A 13,384-nucleotide genomic window follows, 5' to 3' on the forward strand; every position below is an offset into this window, starting at 1 on the left:
TGAGTTCAGTTCCCAGAAAATGCATGAACAGATAAAAATGTTTTCTTTTCACAAATATATTAATGTTTTAAATTCCTAGTTAAGTTAAAAAGTTAATTTAATTGAACATAACTTAGCCATTTCCGAAGGTCTCCTCCAGTTCTAACAGTTGCTACATGCCAGGTATTAATTTCTGCACTGTTGTGTAAAAACCAAGTAAAAAAACAAACAAACAAACAAAATAAATAAATAAAACAACACTACTAATGGGTTTGATTTCTCTCTGTCCTTTTCTCTTTCTCTGTGCCTTCTCAGAGCCGTACAGCCCTGCTGTGTGGGTGATGATGTTTGTAATGTGCCTGACCGTGGTGGCAGTGACGGTTTTCATCTTTGAGTTCTTCAGTCCAGTGGGGTACAACCGTAGCCTTCAGAGTGGCAAGAGTGAGTACAGTTTGCTCTTAGTCCTGCATGTAAACTTTTAATAAGGTCAAACTTTAGTAGTCTCAAGCGTTATATTATGTGTACAGTTGCTTGTCACCGAGTTTATTCAGAAGTCCTAATGAGTTCACCTTTGTTCTTTATTAGCCTGGACGTGTGCTTGATATTTGTGGTGCAGGCAGTTTTGCACATGTATAATATAGGACTGCAGACTTGTGTTCTATATTCCTCTCCTTCCTCTGTTCTCATTTTCATCCTCTGGCGCTGGCACCCCTTTCGCACATCATCATCTGCATAGGAGAAGTTTATGAAGACTTTTTTTATCAGTTTAGCAATTTTGATAATTTTTATTTTCTTTTGAGCTGATGAATTTAAAGTGCTTTTAAAATTCAAGTCAATGTTAAAAGTCTTTCTCTCTCTGTTTCACTTGCTCTTCTCTGTCAGAGGGTGGAGGTTCTAAGTTCACAATAGGGAAGTCAATCTGGCTTCTTTGGGCTCTGGTTTTTAATAACTCCGTTCCAGTGGAGAACCCCAAAGGAACCACTAGCAAGATCATGGTTCTTGTCTGGGCTTTCTTTGCTGTCATCTTCCTGGCTAGCTACACTGCCAACCTGGCTGCCTTCATGATCCAAGAGGAATACATTGACACTGTGTCTGGTCTCAGCGATAAAAAGGTGAGGGAATAGGGGTTTCAGAGCTTTTGAAGGATTGCAGAGAAAGCTTGTGTTTATCAGTGCATGTAGATCGACATACAGTATAAAGTTTTCATCATTTGTGATGTTATGTTGGCGTGGATTTTGGGATCAAAACTTCACAATATACAGTAAGACTACAGAGACTAGAGTGGCATTGAAAAACTTGACATCAGTTTAAATTGGCTACTGAGTGGATGAACAGCATGAAGAAACGTTCTCACTATTTGTCTTTTGAAGAGCTGAATGCTATTATGTTGCATTTAAAGGGTAATTAAGTGTGTATGTGTGAAATGTTCAGTAATTTGGCATACTAGCATGGAAATGTTCCTTTGCCCTTCGCTCTCAGTGTTGACCTTGAGAGATTCTTGAGGAAACAGACATTTGCTGTCATGCCAAATGAATGTACTTATGTACACCAAATGAAATGTATTTGTGTTCCATTCTGTTTGTGTCATTTTCAGAAAAGAAGCTACATCAAATCTGGATCTTTAAAGCCATTTAACTTGCAGTAGCTTTTGTTTGTTCTTTTGTTCTAACTGCCTCATGTACATTTTGTAATCCCTTTTTAAATGAAAATAGTTTCCCCCATCTGCTTTACTATTGTTCTCCTTTGTTGAAAGCAGAATGAACACAATGTGCATGTCAGCACTGCTGCTTTGTACAGTATATTGTACTGTTTATGATGTATTATACTTGGTTTTGACAGCTGCAGTAGCTCTAGACTTGTTTCTAACATACATTCACTGTCACATGTCATTCATGTTGAAGCTTACAATATTTTTTAATTCTGCTCTATTGTTAGTTCTCTAATTAATTTTTTTTTTTCAAAAAAACAAATGCAACATCAGTTTCAATCACTGTTTCATACTGTGTTTCCCTCTCTCAGTTTCAGCACCCCACAGAGGAGTACCCCCCTCTGAAATTTGGAACTGTCCCTAACGGAAGCACAGAGAAAAACATCCGCAGTAACTATCCAGACATGCACCAGTACATGATCAAATACAACCAGAAAAGTGTGGAGGATGCCATCTCCCACCTCAAGACTGGGTCTGTGCTGGGTTTCTTACTCTCACTGACTTCCTGTATTCTGATTCTCAAAAAGTTTTGAATATTGTTTTGTATCATGCTTTTTTTTATTTAATGGTGCATAGATAGTTCTCACTTGTTTGTAATTTTGAAAAGTATTACTTTGTTTTTCAGCATTTTAAATCACTAATCTACCTTGCTTTTGAATTGGTCTGGATTCAGTATGTAGAACACTGGATTTAGATTATGAATTTTGAATTTTCGGAATATGTTTTCAAGAGTGCAAGAGACTATTTAGATGTAATTCCATTCGCATTGTAGAGCACATTTATAATTAAGGGATCAAGTGATTTGAAGTCTTTTTTTATCATTAATTTTCTCCACTAAAACTATATAGTATATAGTATATAATCCAAGACAAGCAGAATGTCTATGCTATATTTAATTTTCTTGTGTTCAAAAGTCTACTATTCTGAAATGTCAGATTTTCAAAAAATTACAGTCGGTAAGTTAAGGTACAGTTAAGGTACTTAAACAAGTCCCAGCATTGCTTCAATCCTGCTAATAGCTGCTTACATCTATATTTCCAGTTTAGCTTTAATTCTATTGCCAACGCATTTATATTTCAGTTTACAGAAATGCTTGTGTTTTTTAGTTTCTGTCTCTGTAACATTTATCATAACAACATTAACCTTGTTTCCAACATGCTTTCTAACATCTTTTGCTCTTCCACTCTCTTCCTTACACCTCCCAGCCCCATGTTGCTCTCACAAACAGGAGTTCCTTTACGATGTGTTTGCACTTTTTTTCCCCTCCTCCCACACTTCCTCTCTTAACCCTGTACACCTCACACACTCTTCCTCTATTTATCAAGAGTTGTTAATCCACACCGTGGTTTTCCTGAGCCTGTCATTTCCTTATCCATTTTTAGCAAAAGTGATAATATAATGCCGCCACACTTCAACCTTCCACTCTGCTGTCTTTATGTCTGTCACCCTACTCCTTCTCACACTCTGTCTCTTCTGACTCCCACTCTTCCTGTCTGTGTTTGCAGTAAGCTAGATGCCTTGATCTATGATGCGGCTGTATTAAACTACATGGCTCGTAAAGATGAAGGCTGTAAAGTAATGACCATCGGCTCAGGGAAAGTGTTCGCCACGACTGGTTACGGCATCGCCCTGATCAAGAACTCCCGCTGGAAACGGCCACTGGACCTGGCCTTACTGCAGCTGGTGGGCGACGGTGAGATTCTGAAGGTTCTGCAGTATCAAAGTGCTAAAATTAGGGGGATGTATATTAGTGCATTTATGCTGTTGGGATGGAGAAGATAAAAGACTTTGGGAGATTAAAGACTTTTTTTATGCATATTTAACAAGACTTCATTCATTAGCCTGTACTGCTAGCTTCAAGCCATCTTGGTGTAATCCAGTTTCCTTGACATGACGCAATATGTATCTTTGTTGTCTGGCAGGTGACATTTGTCTTTGTGCTAGCAGGCTGTTTACTGCTTTAAAGGAGATAATAGCAACCTACTGATGCATAAAAGAGATGGGCATGTATCAAAGATTCAGTCTTGGGAATGACAGAAGTGGTGTGCGGGGGAGAGAAATAGAGAAAAAAAAAGACTGTGTTATGTTCCAAAACCTATTGAGCTGACTAAGAGGCCAGATTTTAAGGCAACAAGCTGTGGTCAACTCTGTGCTCAGTGCTGTTTTTTTTTTTTCACTTAATTATTGTTAGAGAAATCTTATAATTTAAATAGGAATCTACTTGATCGGGAATTTAACCCATGCAAGTTGTTCAAGGCAACATCGCATGTACCTTTATAAGAAAGAACATTTAGAATGCACTGCAAGCTCAAAGAAAAAAGGCACACTATGCAAGAGAAACTTTGATAATAAGCCTTTTTTTCATAATTCTTCGCTGAAAGGTATCAATAAAAATAGTTCAAATTTATAATTTGATCATAATTTGATCATTCTCACACAGTAGAGGATTAGCTGTTACAGATTTGCAGTGTCAAAGTGGAACTCATCTGATTCAAATTTGCTTGTCCAAGTACTAATTCTTTCATTGTCATTTATACACCCTCCTCCTTGCCTTCTCTCAACACATACATACACAAACACGTATACATAATAGCTATCACAGTGTTTTGTTTCAATTGGATGGTTTATTTAATTACTGTTTAAATCCTCTTTGGCTTTTGGTGTGTCAGAGAGAGAGTGAGACTGAAAGAATGTGTATGTACGCTAGGTTCCCACAGTGAGATTGTCACACTGGTGCCAGGTTCCATTAGCTAACACCACCGCTTAACAGCCGAGAAGATTTACATGTGCAATTAACAGGGACTTTTTTTATTCTGGAAGGTTCTATTGAAGGTATATCAACTCAACGTATCTGTAGAGCCTTTAAAAACTACAGGAAACCACTTGTCCATCTGCAGCCTTTTTTGTGTCTTTAAAACGCTGCAGGTAACCTTATTGTTCAGTGCCATGCAGAAGGACTTCTTACCTGATATTTTATCTCAGGGCCAGCAGCTTTCTTTGCAGCGGTCATCTCAAAAAGAAGTCTGTTCACCTACTAACAATTCCAAGGATTTAGTACAGTGTTCAGAGAAGACATGGCACTTCCGATCTGTTTATAAAAGTGTTGACCTTTAAGGCTGATCCAAGAGTAGTATTTGCTTTAGCGTGATAGTGGTTTGGGTCAGGGTGGGATCAGAGGGGGCTGCACAGGGAACGGTGTCGGAGGTCATATGCAGATGGCAAAGACTGGCTGTCGGCCTGAGCTGAAAGACCTTGCTAACGCATTAACTGTTAAATGTGCCCACTTAACCATGCCTACCCTGAGCTCAATTGGCAAATATAAGCTGTTATGGCAAGAGAAAAGGTGTGAAATTATGTGTACATGTGTTAGAATGTACTGTGCGGACATTTGTACTGAATGTGTGGGTGTGTATTTGTAAGCGTGTGTGTGTGTGTGTGTGTGTGAATGGTGTTTGTGTGTTAGCATATAGTTGTGTGTGTGTGTATGTTCCCGGTATCACACACCTGCTGAGTTTGGCTGTGGTTAGTCAAATGGTTTGCCAGAGCCACTGGCCAGGAGTCAGAAGGAGGTGAATGGACAGTGTCAAAAGAGTGAGGCAGTGCTCGGATCTGAGCCGGGCTCCTGCTGTTATCTGTTCAAGTCCCATGTGGAATTCAGCCTACGCTTCTTCGTCCTGCTTGACTGAATTTTCTTTTGTGAAATGTTTTATGTGATGTGTCTGCGGCATCTCATCTACATAGAGAGTAATTCCCACAGGTTGCACTTGCTGGATAGTTTGTTTGGATAGCACAAGAAACAGATTCCATAATTCAACCTTTGTGAGAACAACGCAACTGTCATTAACAGTGTGATGGGTGATGATATGCTTTTATTATGTTACACAGCACTGTTTTTAGATGGCCCAAGCTAAGATAATGTGGTGCTGTTGACCAGTCCTCATCAAAGCAGTAAATGCTGCAGTACATGCCACTGTCTAGTTAGGTTTGGGGTAATTCACAAACTCTTTTTGTAGATAGAAGGTGAGATTGTTATTTTCTATTGAGTTTGCAGCAGGCCTGACCAGCTTCCAGCACAATCAAATGATTATGATCTCACCCTTTCACCGTTCTGTCTCACTGACTGTCCTCTTGTTTTTCCACCCTCTGTCTATCACTCTTTTGCTCCTTCTATCTTATTTCATTTTTCCTTTTCTGTTCTGTTCCCATCTTTCACACCCTCATACAAACACTGATACAGCATAAACAATGCACATATACTGTTGTTTGCCCCATTGCCATCTGTCTTCATACCTCTTTTTATTTTAACTTCACTCTGTCTGAATAGAAGAGGTGCTTCTGCTGTTTGTCATAATGACAAAGTCACTTTCTTCTTCTCCACCAGCCTTTTACTTATTTCTCCACATCCTCTCATTTCCCATGATACGATGCAGCAATGAAAAGACAAAGAACTTTGGTCTCCTTCCTTTTTTGTTTTCTCATTTACCTCTGAGGAAAAGAGGATATGGGTAAATCATTATGTAGGACCTAGCCTTTGCTAGCCTTCAGGCCTCTTGCTCTCTTCCTCTTCCTTTCACTCTTTCCGGATTAACAAAGACTCCCCTCTTTGATCAGGTTCTAAACAGACCTTCACAGTAATGTTTCTTTTACCCACAGGGACCTGTTCATTTGACCTCTGGCCTGAAATATTTTCAACATAATTTTCCTAATATCTTAAATAGTACCTGGTTTACTGTAGGTTTAAAACAGATTTACAAACATTAATTATTTGCATCTGCTTTCTGCCACAGCAAGGATGTTGGAGAGGAAAGTCACTACCATATTGCATTCATACATGTTTTATTGATGCATTTGTGACGAGTAGTTGGAATAACTTATTAACAGAGAAACAGAAAAAGTAAAATTAATGCATTGTATTTCTCTCCCCTTTCCACTTAGATGAGATCGAGATGCTAGAGCGTCTCTGGCTCTCAGGGATCTGTCATAATGATAAAATTGAGGTGATGAGCTCCAAACTAGACATAGACAACATGGCTGGTGTGTTCTACATGCTGCTGGTGGCCATGGGCCTAAGTCTGCTGGTCTTCGCCTGGGAACACCTGGTTTACTGGAGGCTGCGGCACTGCATGAGCAAAATGGGCCAATCCGGCAAACTGGACTTCCTACTGGCCTTCAGCAGGGTGAGAGAGAGACTGATTATTAGTCACTAGAAATATTTATGGGAGTATTTGGGTATATTGAGAAGGATTGTGACATGGACTATGCCTGTGGTGTTACAGATGAGATGAGAGTGATGCTTCTGTAATTGAAACTGATTTGCCCATATTATCAGAATATCACATATTTCACTATTATATGTTCATTTTTTGTACTCTTAGGGAATGTATAGCTGCTGCAGTATTGAAGATGAAACTGCACAAGGTGGGGCTAAAGTCACAGTTCCTGGACACCATCACACTGCCATGGTCCCTGCTTCTTCCTCACATGTGGTCCCTTCAGCTGTATCCACTCCAGCCATTGCCATAGTGCAGCAACAGCAGCAGCAACCACAACAGCCTCAACCTTCTCAGTCTTACAAAACACCTCTTCCTGGATCCCCTCCCACAGTTGTTCATTCTGGAGCGGCCTTGGGTCCCACAAATACTCAACTTGTAGGAGCTCCACTACCATGCACTACTTTCTTACCCCGTCCAGATCGCAGGTTAGCGGTTGTGGACCGCTGGAGACTACCCAAAACCGCTAATGCCACAACCTCTATGGGTGTGAGAGTATGTCTAACAGAAACAGGACCCCTACCCCAAAAGGTGGCACCTACCTGGGCAAGTGGTGGAGGTACAGCTAGTGGTCTAGATGGATATAAGCGCTACTATGGACCTATTGATCCAGAGGGACTTGGGCCATGTGTGGACCAACAAACAGGCTCTCAAACTCCAAAAACAGTCCCCAGAGCCCACCAACAACCCCCACCAACCAATGTGGCTTTCTACCAGGAGAAGAGCATGGACCAGGGCATGGGAAAGAAGGTGGGAGCGGGTACTGGTGCAGGGGGTCAGGGTAGAGGGGTTAAATCCCTGGGGACTCCCAGGCTTCCTCCAAAAAGCCAGGCCCCAGCCTCACTGACTCCTAACCCCCCACTCCAGCACCCCTCTCCCCCTCTCCCTTCATCCTTTTGGAGGAAACGGCGACCAAAAAAGCCCAAAGAACCTGGTGGCCCTTTGTACGAGAACATCCTGCCACTAGTCCGGAGAGGTGGAGACAGGGATGCGAGTCGAAGACCGAGACCCTCTCCCCCTTTCCCCATCCCTGTGCCTGTCACACTATCCCCAAGCTACACTCCTCCATCCCCCTCTCCCTCATTCCCCTACACCTCCACATCATCCTCATCATCCACCACCAGCTCCTCAACCACATCTTCTGCCACACCCTCACGCTCCACATCTCCTTCATCCACTTCCACAGCTTCATCTCGCAGCACCCAAGACAGAGAGGCTGAGGAAGAAGATGAGGAGAATTTGGATGAACTGACCGAAGAGTCTAGTCTTCTGCAGGGCCACAACAGAACCAGGGACCGAGAGCGGTCCATACTTTCTCCTAGATCTTTCACTCATGGACCTCCCCCTCCTATACCCCCGCGCAAACCGTGGGGCAACTTTGGAGATAGGGAGCATAAGAAGGACAGAGAAAGAGAAAGGGGTGGCAGTCAACTAGCACAGCTCCAGGAATGGTGGGCAGGATGGGCAGAGAGAGAGAGGGACAGGGAGATAAGTGGTGGAGCCCAGGGAGATACAGAAAGGAAAAGAGAGAAGAAACATAGGAAAGAGAGAGAAAAGGAGAAAAAGAAAAAGAAGAAAAACAAAAAACGAAAAAAGAGGGAGGAGCGTGAAAGAGAAAGAGAAAGAGAGAGGAAGCGCCACAAGGTGAAAAAGAAGAAAAAGAAGGCAATGAAAACCAAAAAGAAGAAGAAGCTGTCATTCGGCAAGCGGTCTGAGCCAGAGGAGGGTGATGTTGAGGCAGAGAGAGATGGAGAGGGGGCTGGGGATAGAGAAGGAGAGTACTCATCATTTTCCACTCAATATCGCAGTGCATTTGCAGACAAAGGCAGCCTTTCAGCTTGGGAGGGAGAGAGAGAAAGAGGGAGGAGAGATGGAGGTGAGGACGATGGGGAAGAACGAGAGAATGAGAGTGGGGGAGGTAGAGGTAGACAGAGAAGACCCAAAAGCTCCCATTCGCGACACCAGCAATCCAGTAAACGCTATCCCAACCTCAACAAACTCCCCTCTTCAGTTAAATTCTGGGTCAGTGGAGGTGAAGCAGTTGGCACAGAGGTCTCCGGACCGTCCCCTCCCTCCTCTTTACATACACTCCTCTCCTCATCCAAGAGACAGGGGAGAAGTGGGGTGGAGAGAGAGGTAAAAGGGAGAGTAGGAGAACGCAGGCCACTGCTTCTCCACTATGAGAGGGGGCGAGTTAACACAAGAGAAGGCCTGTCCTTCCATGAGTGGGACTCTGAGGATGAGGAGGAAGAAGAGGAGAGAGAGAGAGAACGAGAAAGGGAGAGAATAGAGGAGAGAGTGCGGCAGGCAGGAAGAGGTGCAGTATCAGAATCTGAGCGGGATAGAATAAGAGCAGAGGAAAGCTTTTCTGATGAGGGGTCCTCAGGAGAGTTTGGCCGTTTTGAGAGATACTGGGAAGGAACTGGAGCGGGTGGAGCTAGTGGAATTGGAGGTGGGGGCTGGTTTTTTGGAACATACCCTGCTCGAGAGAAAGGTGGAAGTGTCAACAGTAGAGATGACTCTATTTTAGGTCGGACTGAAGGATGGGGTATGGCAGGTGATTTTTGGGGTTCGGGTCCAGGAATCGGATGGGGATCTGGAAGAGGCAGTGGAGGGCTGGGTTCACAGTGGCCCGCCCCTCCCACTTCCTTGCCACCACCGCGACGCTATTGGTCTGTCGACAAACTACAGATGAAGTGTGAGAAGCGAAGTCGCAGTGGGTCAAAGAGTAAAGGTCAGAGGTCTCGGGATAGAATGCCAGATGGAGGATCATGTACTTGTACACAGTATGGGCACGGTAGGCCCCACATACACCACAAACAGATCAGCACTCAATCTCACAGCCAGGATGATCTGCTTCCCCACTGCCACAGCTTCAGTGGAAGCTCTCGGCCCAAACCACCCCCTAAACCTGACAAATCCAAATCTGGAAGTCAGTCCAACCTAAGCTCCCAGCAAGCCCAGCTCTCAGAACACATACCCCAACCATCACCCTCCCCACCTCAGCCACTCCTTCCCTCATTACCTGTACCTTCTGCTCCCAACTCTCTTACCATGCCCTTTCCTCCACCTCCATCCTCTGCATCCATGTCCCCTCCACCTGTGCTCTCTCCTGGGGCTGCTTCCAGCTCCTCCCAGGCAGCCACCGCCAGTGCTAAACTTCAGTACCAGAGACTTCGGTCTGTGCCCCAGCCGAGGCGATTCTACTCCCCACACCTGCCACTCAAAGCCAAAAGCTTGTGCTCACGCCGTGGGTCTGCCCATTTCTCCAGCCTAGAGAGTGAGGTATGACACGGGGCTTCATTGCTGCGCGTGTGTGTAAGCTCTACTGTACAGCGCAGCTGGAGTGTAATACACATACATGCGCCGCACCAAGATGAGAAAAACGTCCACGACAGTGACCAGAGCAACAAAGAAACAACAGTCAAAGCAGGGAATGGCTCAACAAATTCCGCCACAGTCACAATGGATACTCCAGCCGTTCTCCATCTTCGGTCTGAGCTAAGTATTATGATGTCCTCTGTGGTCCTCTCCTCCAATGAGAACAGTGGATAGCAAATGTCTGGGATTTTTCTGTAAGTAATGATGTCATGTTTACACATAAACACTCCCTCAAAAAGGAAAAGACATTTTTGCTTTGTCCACATACAACATGGGACGACAGACTCAAAAACTGCTGTGGTTCAAACTGGCTATTCAGTTTATTTACAGATGACTCACAATTAATCTATATTCAATCTGAATGCAGTCTTGGAGAGGCTCAGATGATCAGCATCATCCCACTGACTGAAAAAGTGTCTCCATGGCAACCTGATGCACATAGATACAGAAATGCCCATTTCTTTCTTTTTTTCTTGACACTTGCAACATTGATGTTATGCCATCAGTACCCTTTGGCTTCCAATTCAAGGTCATGCTGGAAATTTCTTAATTGAAATTTGACCTCAGAGTAAACAAGAGTAAACTATGTCACTCTTTCTGTATTTCTGATTCCAAGCTAATCAGAACTAACATGGAGCCATTTCACTCATCAGAACTTTTGTTGTCCTATGAAAACCCCAATGCCATGGTGTCACTTTGTCATCAAATAGAGATGACGTTATGTTCTAAAGAGACATACTTCAAAAGAAAAACAATAAGAACACAAACAAAACAAAAATGTAGCAATTTTTCCTGTATAATGTTTTCCCTTCAGGTTTCCTTTTGTTTTATGCTATTTATTGCTCTCACTGTGGTTGTATTTTAACAAAAGGGTAAACCAGCTGTGTCTGATGTTAAATAGTGGGACTATAGCTGCGAAGAGTATTTTTGCTAAGTTATTTATTTGTTTTGATAGCAGAATTTTTTAATTGTCACAACTAGATCCACGGCACTGCCCAATAAGATGGTCCTTTCTTTGCATACAAGCAATACCTCTCTTTCATCAAACGATGATGGGTTGCAATATTTATGATTGGCACTAGATGGCTACATAATATTAAAAACTGTACGTTAACGATTATAAATGGTGGACCTTGAGTGGATCCTGCATGTTGTTTTGCTCCTTAATCATCATGATTTAGAACTGGAACAGACAGCTTGCAGTGTTTCTGGGATGGTAAAGGGCATTTGTTTAGAAGAGTTGAGGCTATCATTGTCACTGATTGTGCATTTTCAAGTCAAGCCTACTTCCAGTGCAGAGTTGCATGTAATAAAGCACAAGTTACTGACTCTTGTCAGTGCAAACGTTAACATATAATAATGAGGAATCAAGGAAAAATACAATACTGATCGATTTTTAGCCAAAAGCAACCTACACCATATATTTTGGCAAAAGAATTGATGTCAGTCATACAGACATTCAGTTTCTGAATACCTATTTGACGTCAGGCACCGCTTATTTGCCCATGTTGTAGTTGAATGTAGCTTTGAAATGATTTAGCAAAAATTTGATATTCAGTAGATTTTGTAGCGTTCTGGGTGCAGTTACACATCACAAGAAGTGACAGTTACACTTTTATTATGGGGGCATAGAGGGATTGTACATGTTGTCACAGATCAACAGATTAATTTGCCCTTTATTTGATACGCCTGTTCATGTGGAAATAAGTGATGTTTGTCTCCCGTTCATGTCTTGTTTAAACAAGAGCACCTGTGGAAGGTTCGTCATAATTTGCAATGAAATTTAGGGCTTTTCCACTTTTTAAAGACCCCCATGCCATCAAGTCAAGAAATTACAAGCTCAGGTATTGAAGTGCGTGTTGTGTAAACCAAATCACACACAGCCGCTTAATCCCCTCAGTCAGCATTTCTTCCAGTGCCGAGAATTGTGTGTGTCAGCGGAAAGTCCACCGCACCCGGCATGGAAGCGCAGTGGGGGGCAAGGAGATGGATGTAGAATGATTGAATTAATAAAGTGTGCCATGAGTACACTTGATCTGTCATTGACCCTTACTGAGTCAGAAGGCGCTAACACAATATTCTGTGACTGCATGTACAGAATGGATTTATAATTCCCATGTAGCTTTTTCTTGAGGACAAAAAGAAATATCGCTATTTTATGTTTTTGGGAATGTATCATGTTATACTGTGAATTGACTTAGACATTTTATTGCCCATTGTATTCAGTTTTCATTGCCATCATATCATTTATCTATACAAAATATATATGTACAAATAAATAAATAAATAAATAAATATATATATATATATATATATATATATATATATATATATATATATATATATATATATAATGAGTTAAATTTGATATACTTGGAGGAATTGGTAGATATAGTTTTAAACGTTTTAGCTTTGAAGCAATTCTAGACTCTGGAGACATTTTTTAATTTTGATTCCTCCTATATGACTGTGAAAACATTAGTGCCTGTGAAGAAAAAACAAGAAACATTATAATGTCCTTTCATACATCCATCCTTCTGTCCATCTTTTCATCTATTCTCATTATAGCAAATCTTCTCAACTACTCTAATACTACCTAAATAGCTTTCAGATCATTTTTGTTTTATGCCTTTTGCTCATGTTGAGTTGTGTCCTTATCACTGTCTGTCCTTTTGACATTCTGCCATTCCAGCTTTCCATCTAGCCAGTTAGTATTCCATCATTCTGACCATCCATCCATTTAGCCATCCATCAGTCCATCAGTCTAACTGCTGATTTCTTCCTATTCTGTAGTTTTCTCATGATCTTTTTCAACAGTGTCACTGATTAGGCAACTTAAACAATGTACCTCTGGCATATTCGTTTTGTAGATTTTTTTTTTATCTCTCAGTTTATCCTGCTGTATGTTCTCTCAGTTAGCAAAGAAAAAAAAAACCAGAGACCAGTAGCTACTGTGTTCCTGCTCTTATCAATTGATCATTGAAGATAATTATTGATTAAAGTTATGATGTAATTGATAAATGACTGAAAATGTGACTGAAAAGAT

The 13,384-nt window shown here is 41.9% G+C and overlaps 1 protein-coding gene across 1 annotated transcript in view; it reads left to right on the forward strand.

Annotated features, from left to right (window-relative positions):
• Positions 1 to 12,368, forward strand: part of LOC132102889 (glutamate receptor ionotropic, NMDA 2D-like) — a 45,237-nt gene extending 32,869 nt beyond the window's left edge. Inside the window, exons 9-14 of the mRNA XM_059507597.1 lie at positions 295 to 420; positions 862 to 1,091; positions 1,999 to 2,159; positions 3,193 to 3,380; positions 6,623 to 6,864; positions 7,063 to 12,368. Coding sequence (XP_059363580.1) covers positions 295 to 420; positions 862 to 1,091; positions 1,999 to 2,159; positions 3,193 to 3,380; positions 6,623 to 6,864; positions 7,063 to 10,248 — 4,133 coding nt within the window. The 3' untranslated portion in view covers positions 10,249 to 12,368. The remainder of the gene's footprint in view (positions 1 to 294; positions 421 to 861; positions 1,092 to 1,998; positions 2,160 to 3,192; positions 3,381 to 6,622; positions 6,865 to 7,062) is intronic.
• Positions 12,369 to 13,384: the final 1,016 nt, after the last annotated feature.

The sequence above is a fragment of the Carassius carassius genome, chromosome 24 (genome assembly GCF_963082965.1).
Source record: "Carassius carassius chromosome 24, fCarCar2.1, whole genome shotgun sequence".
Taxonomy (NCBI): Eukaryota; Metazoa; Chordata; class Actinopteri; order Cypriniformes; family Cyprinidae; genus Carassius; species Carassius carassius.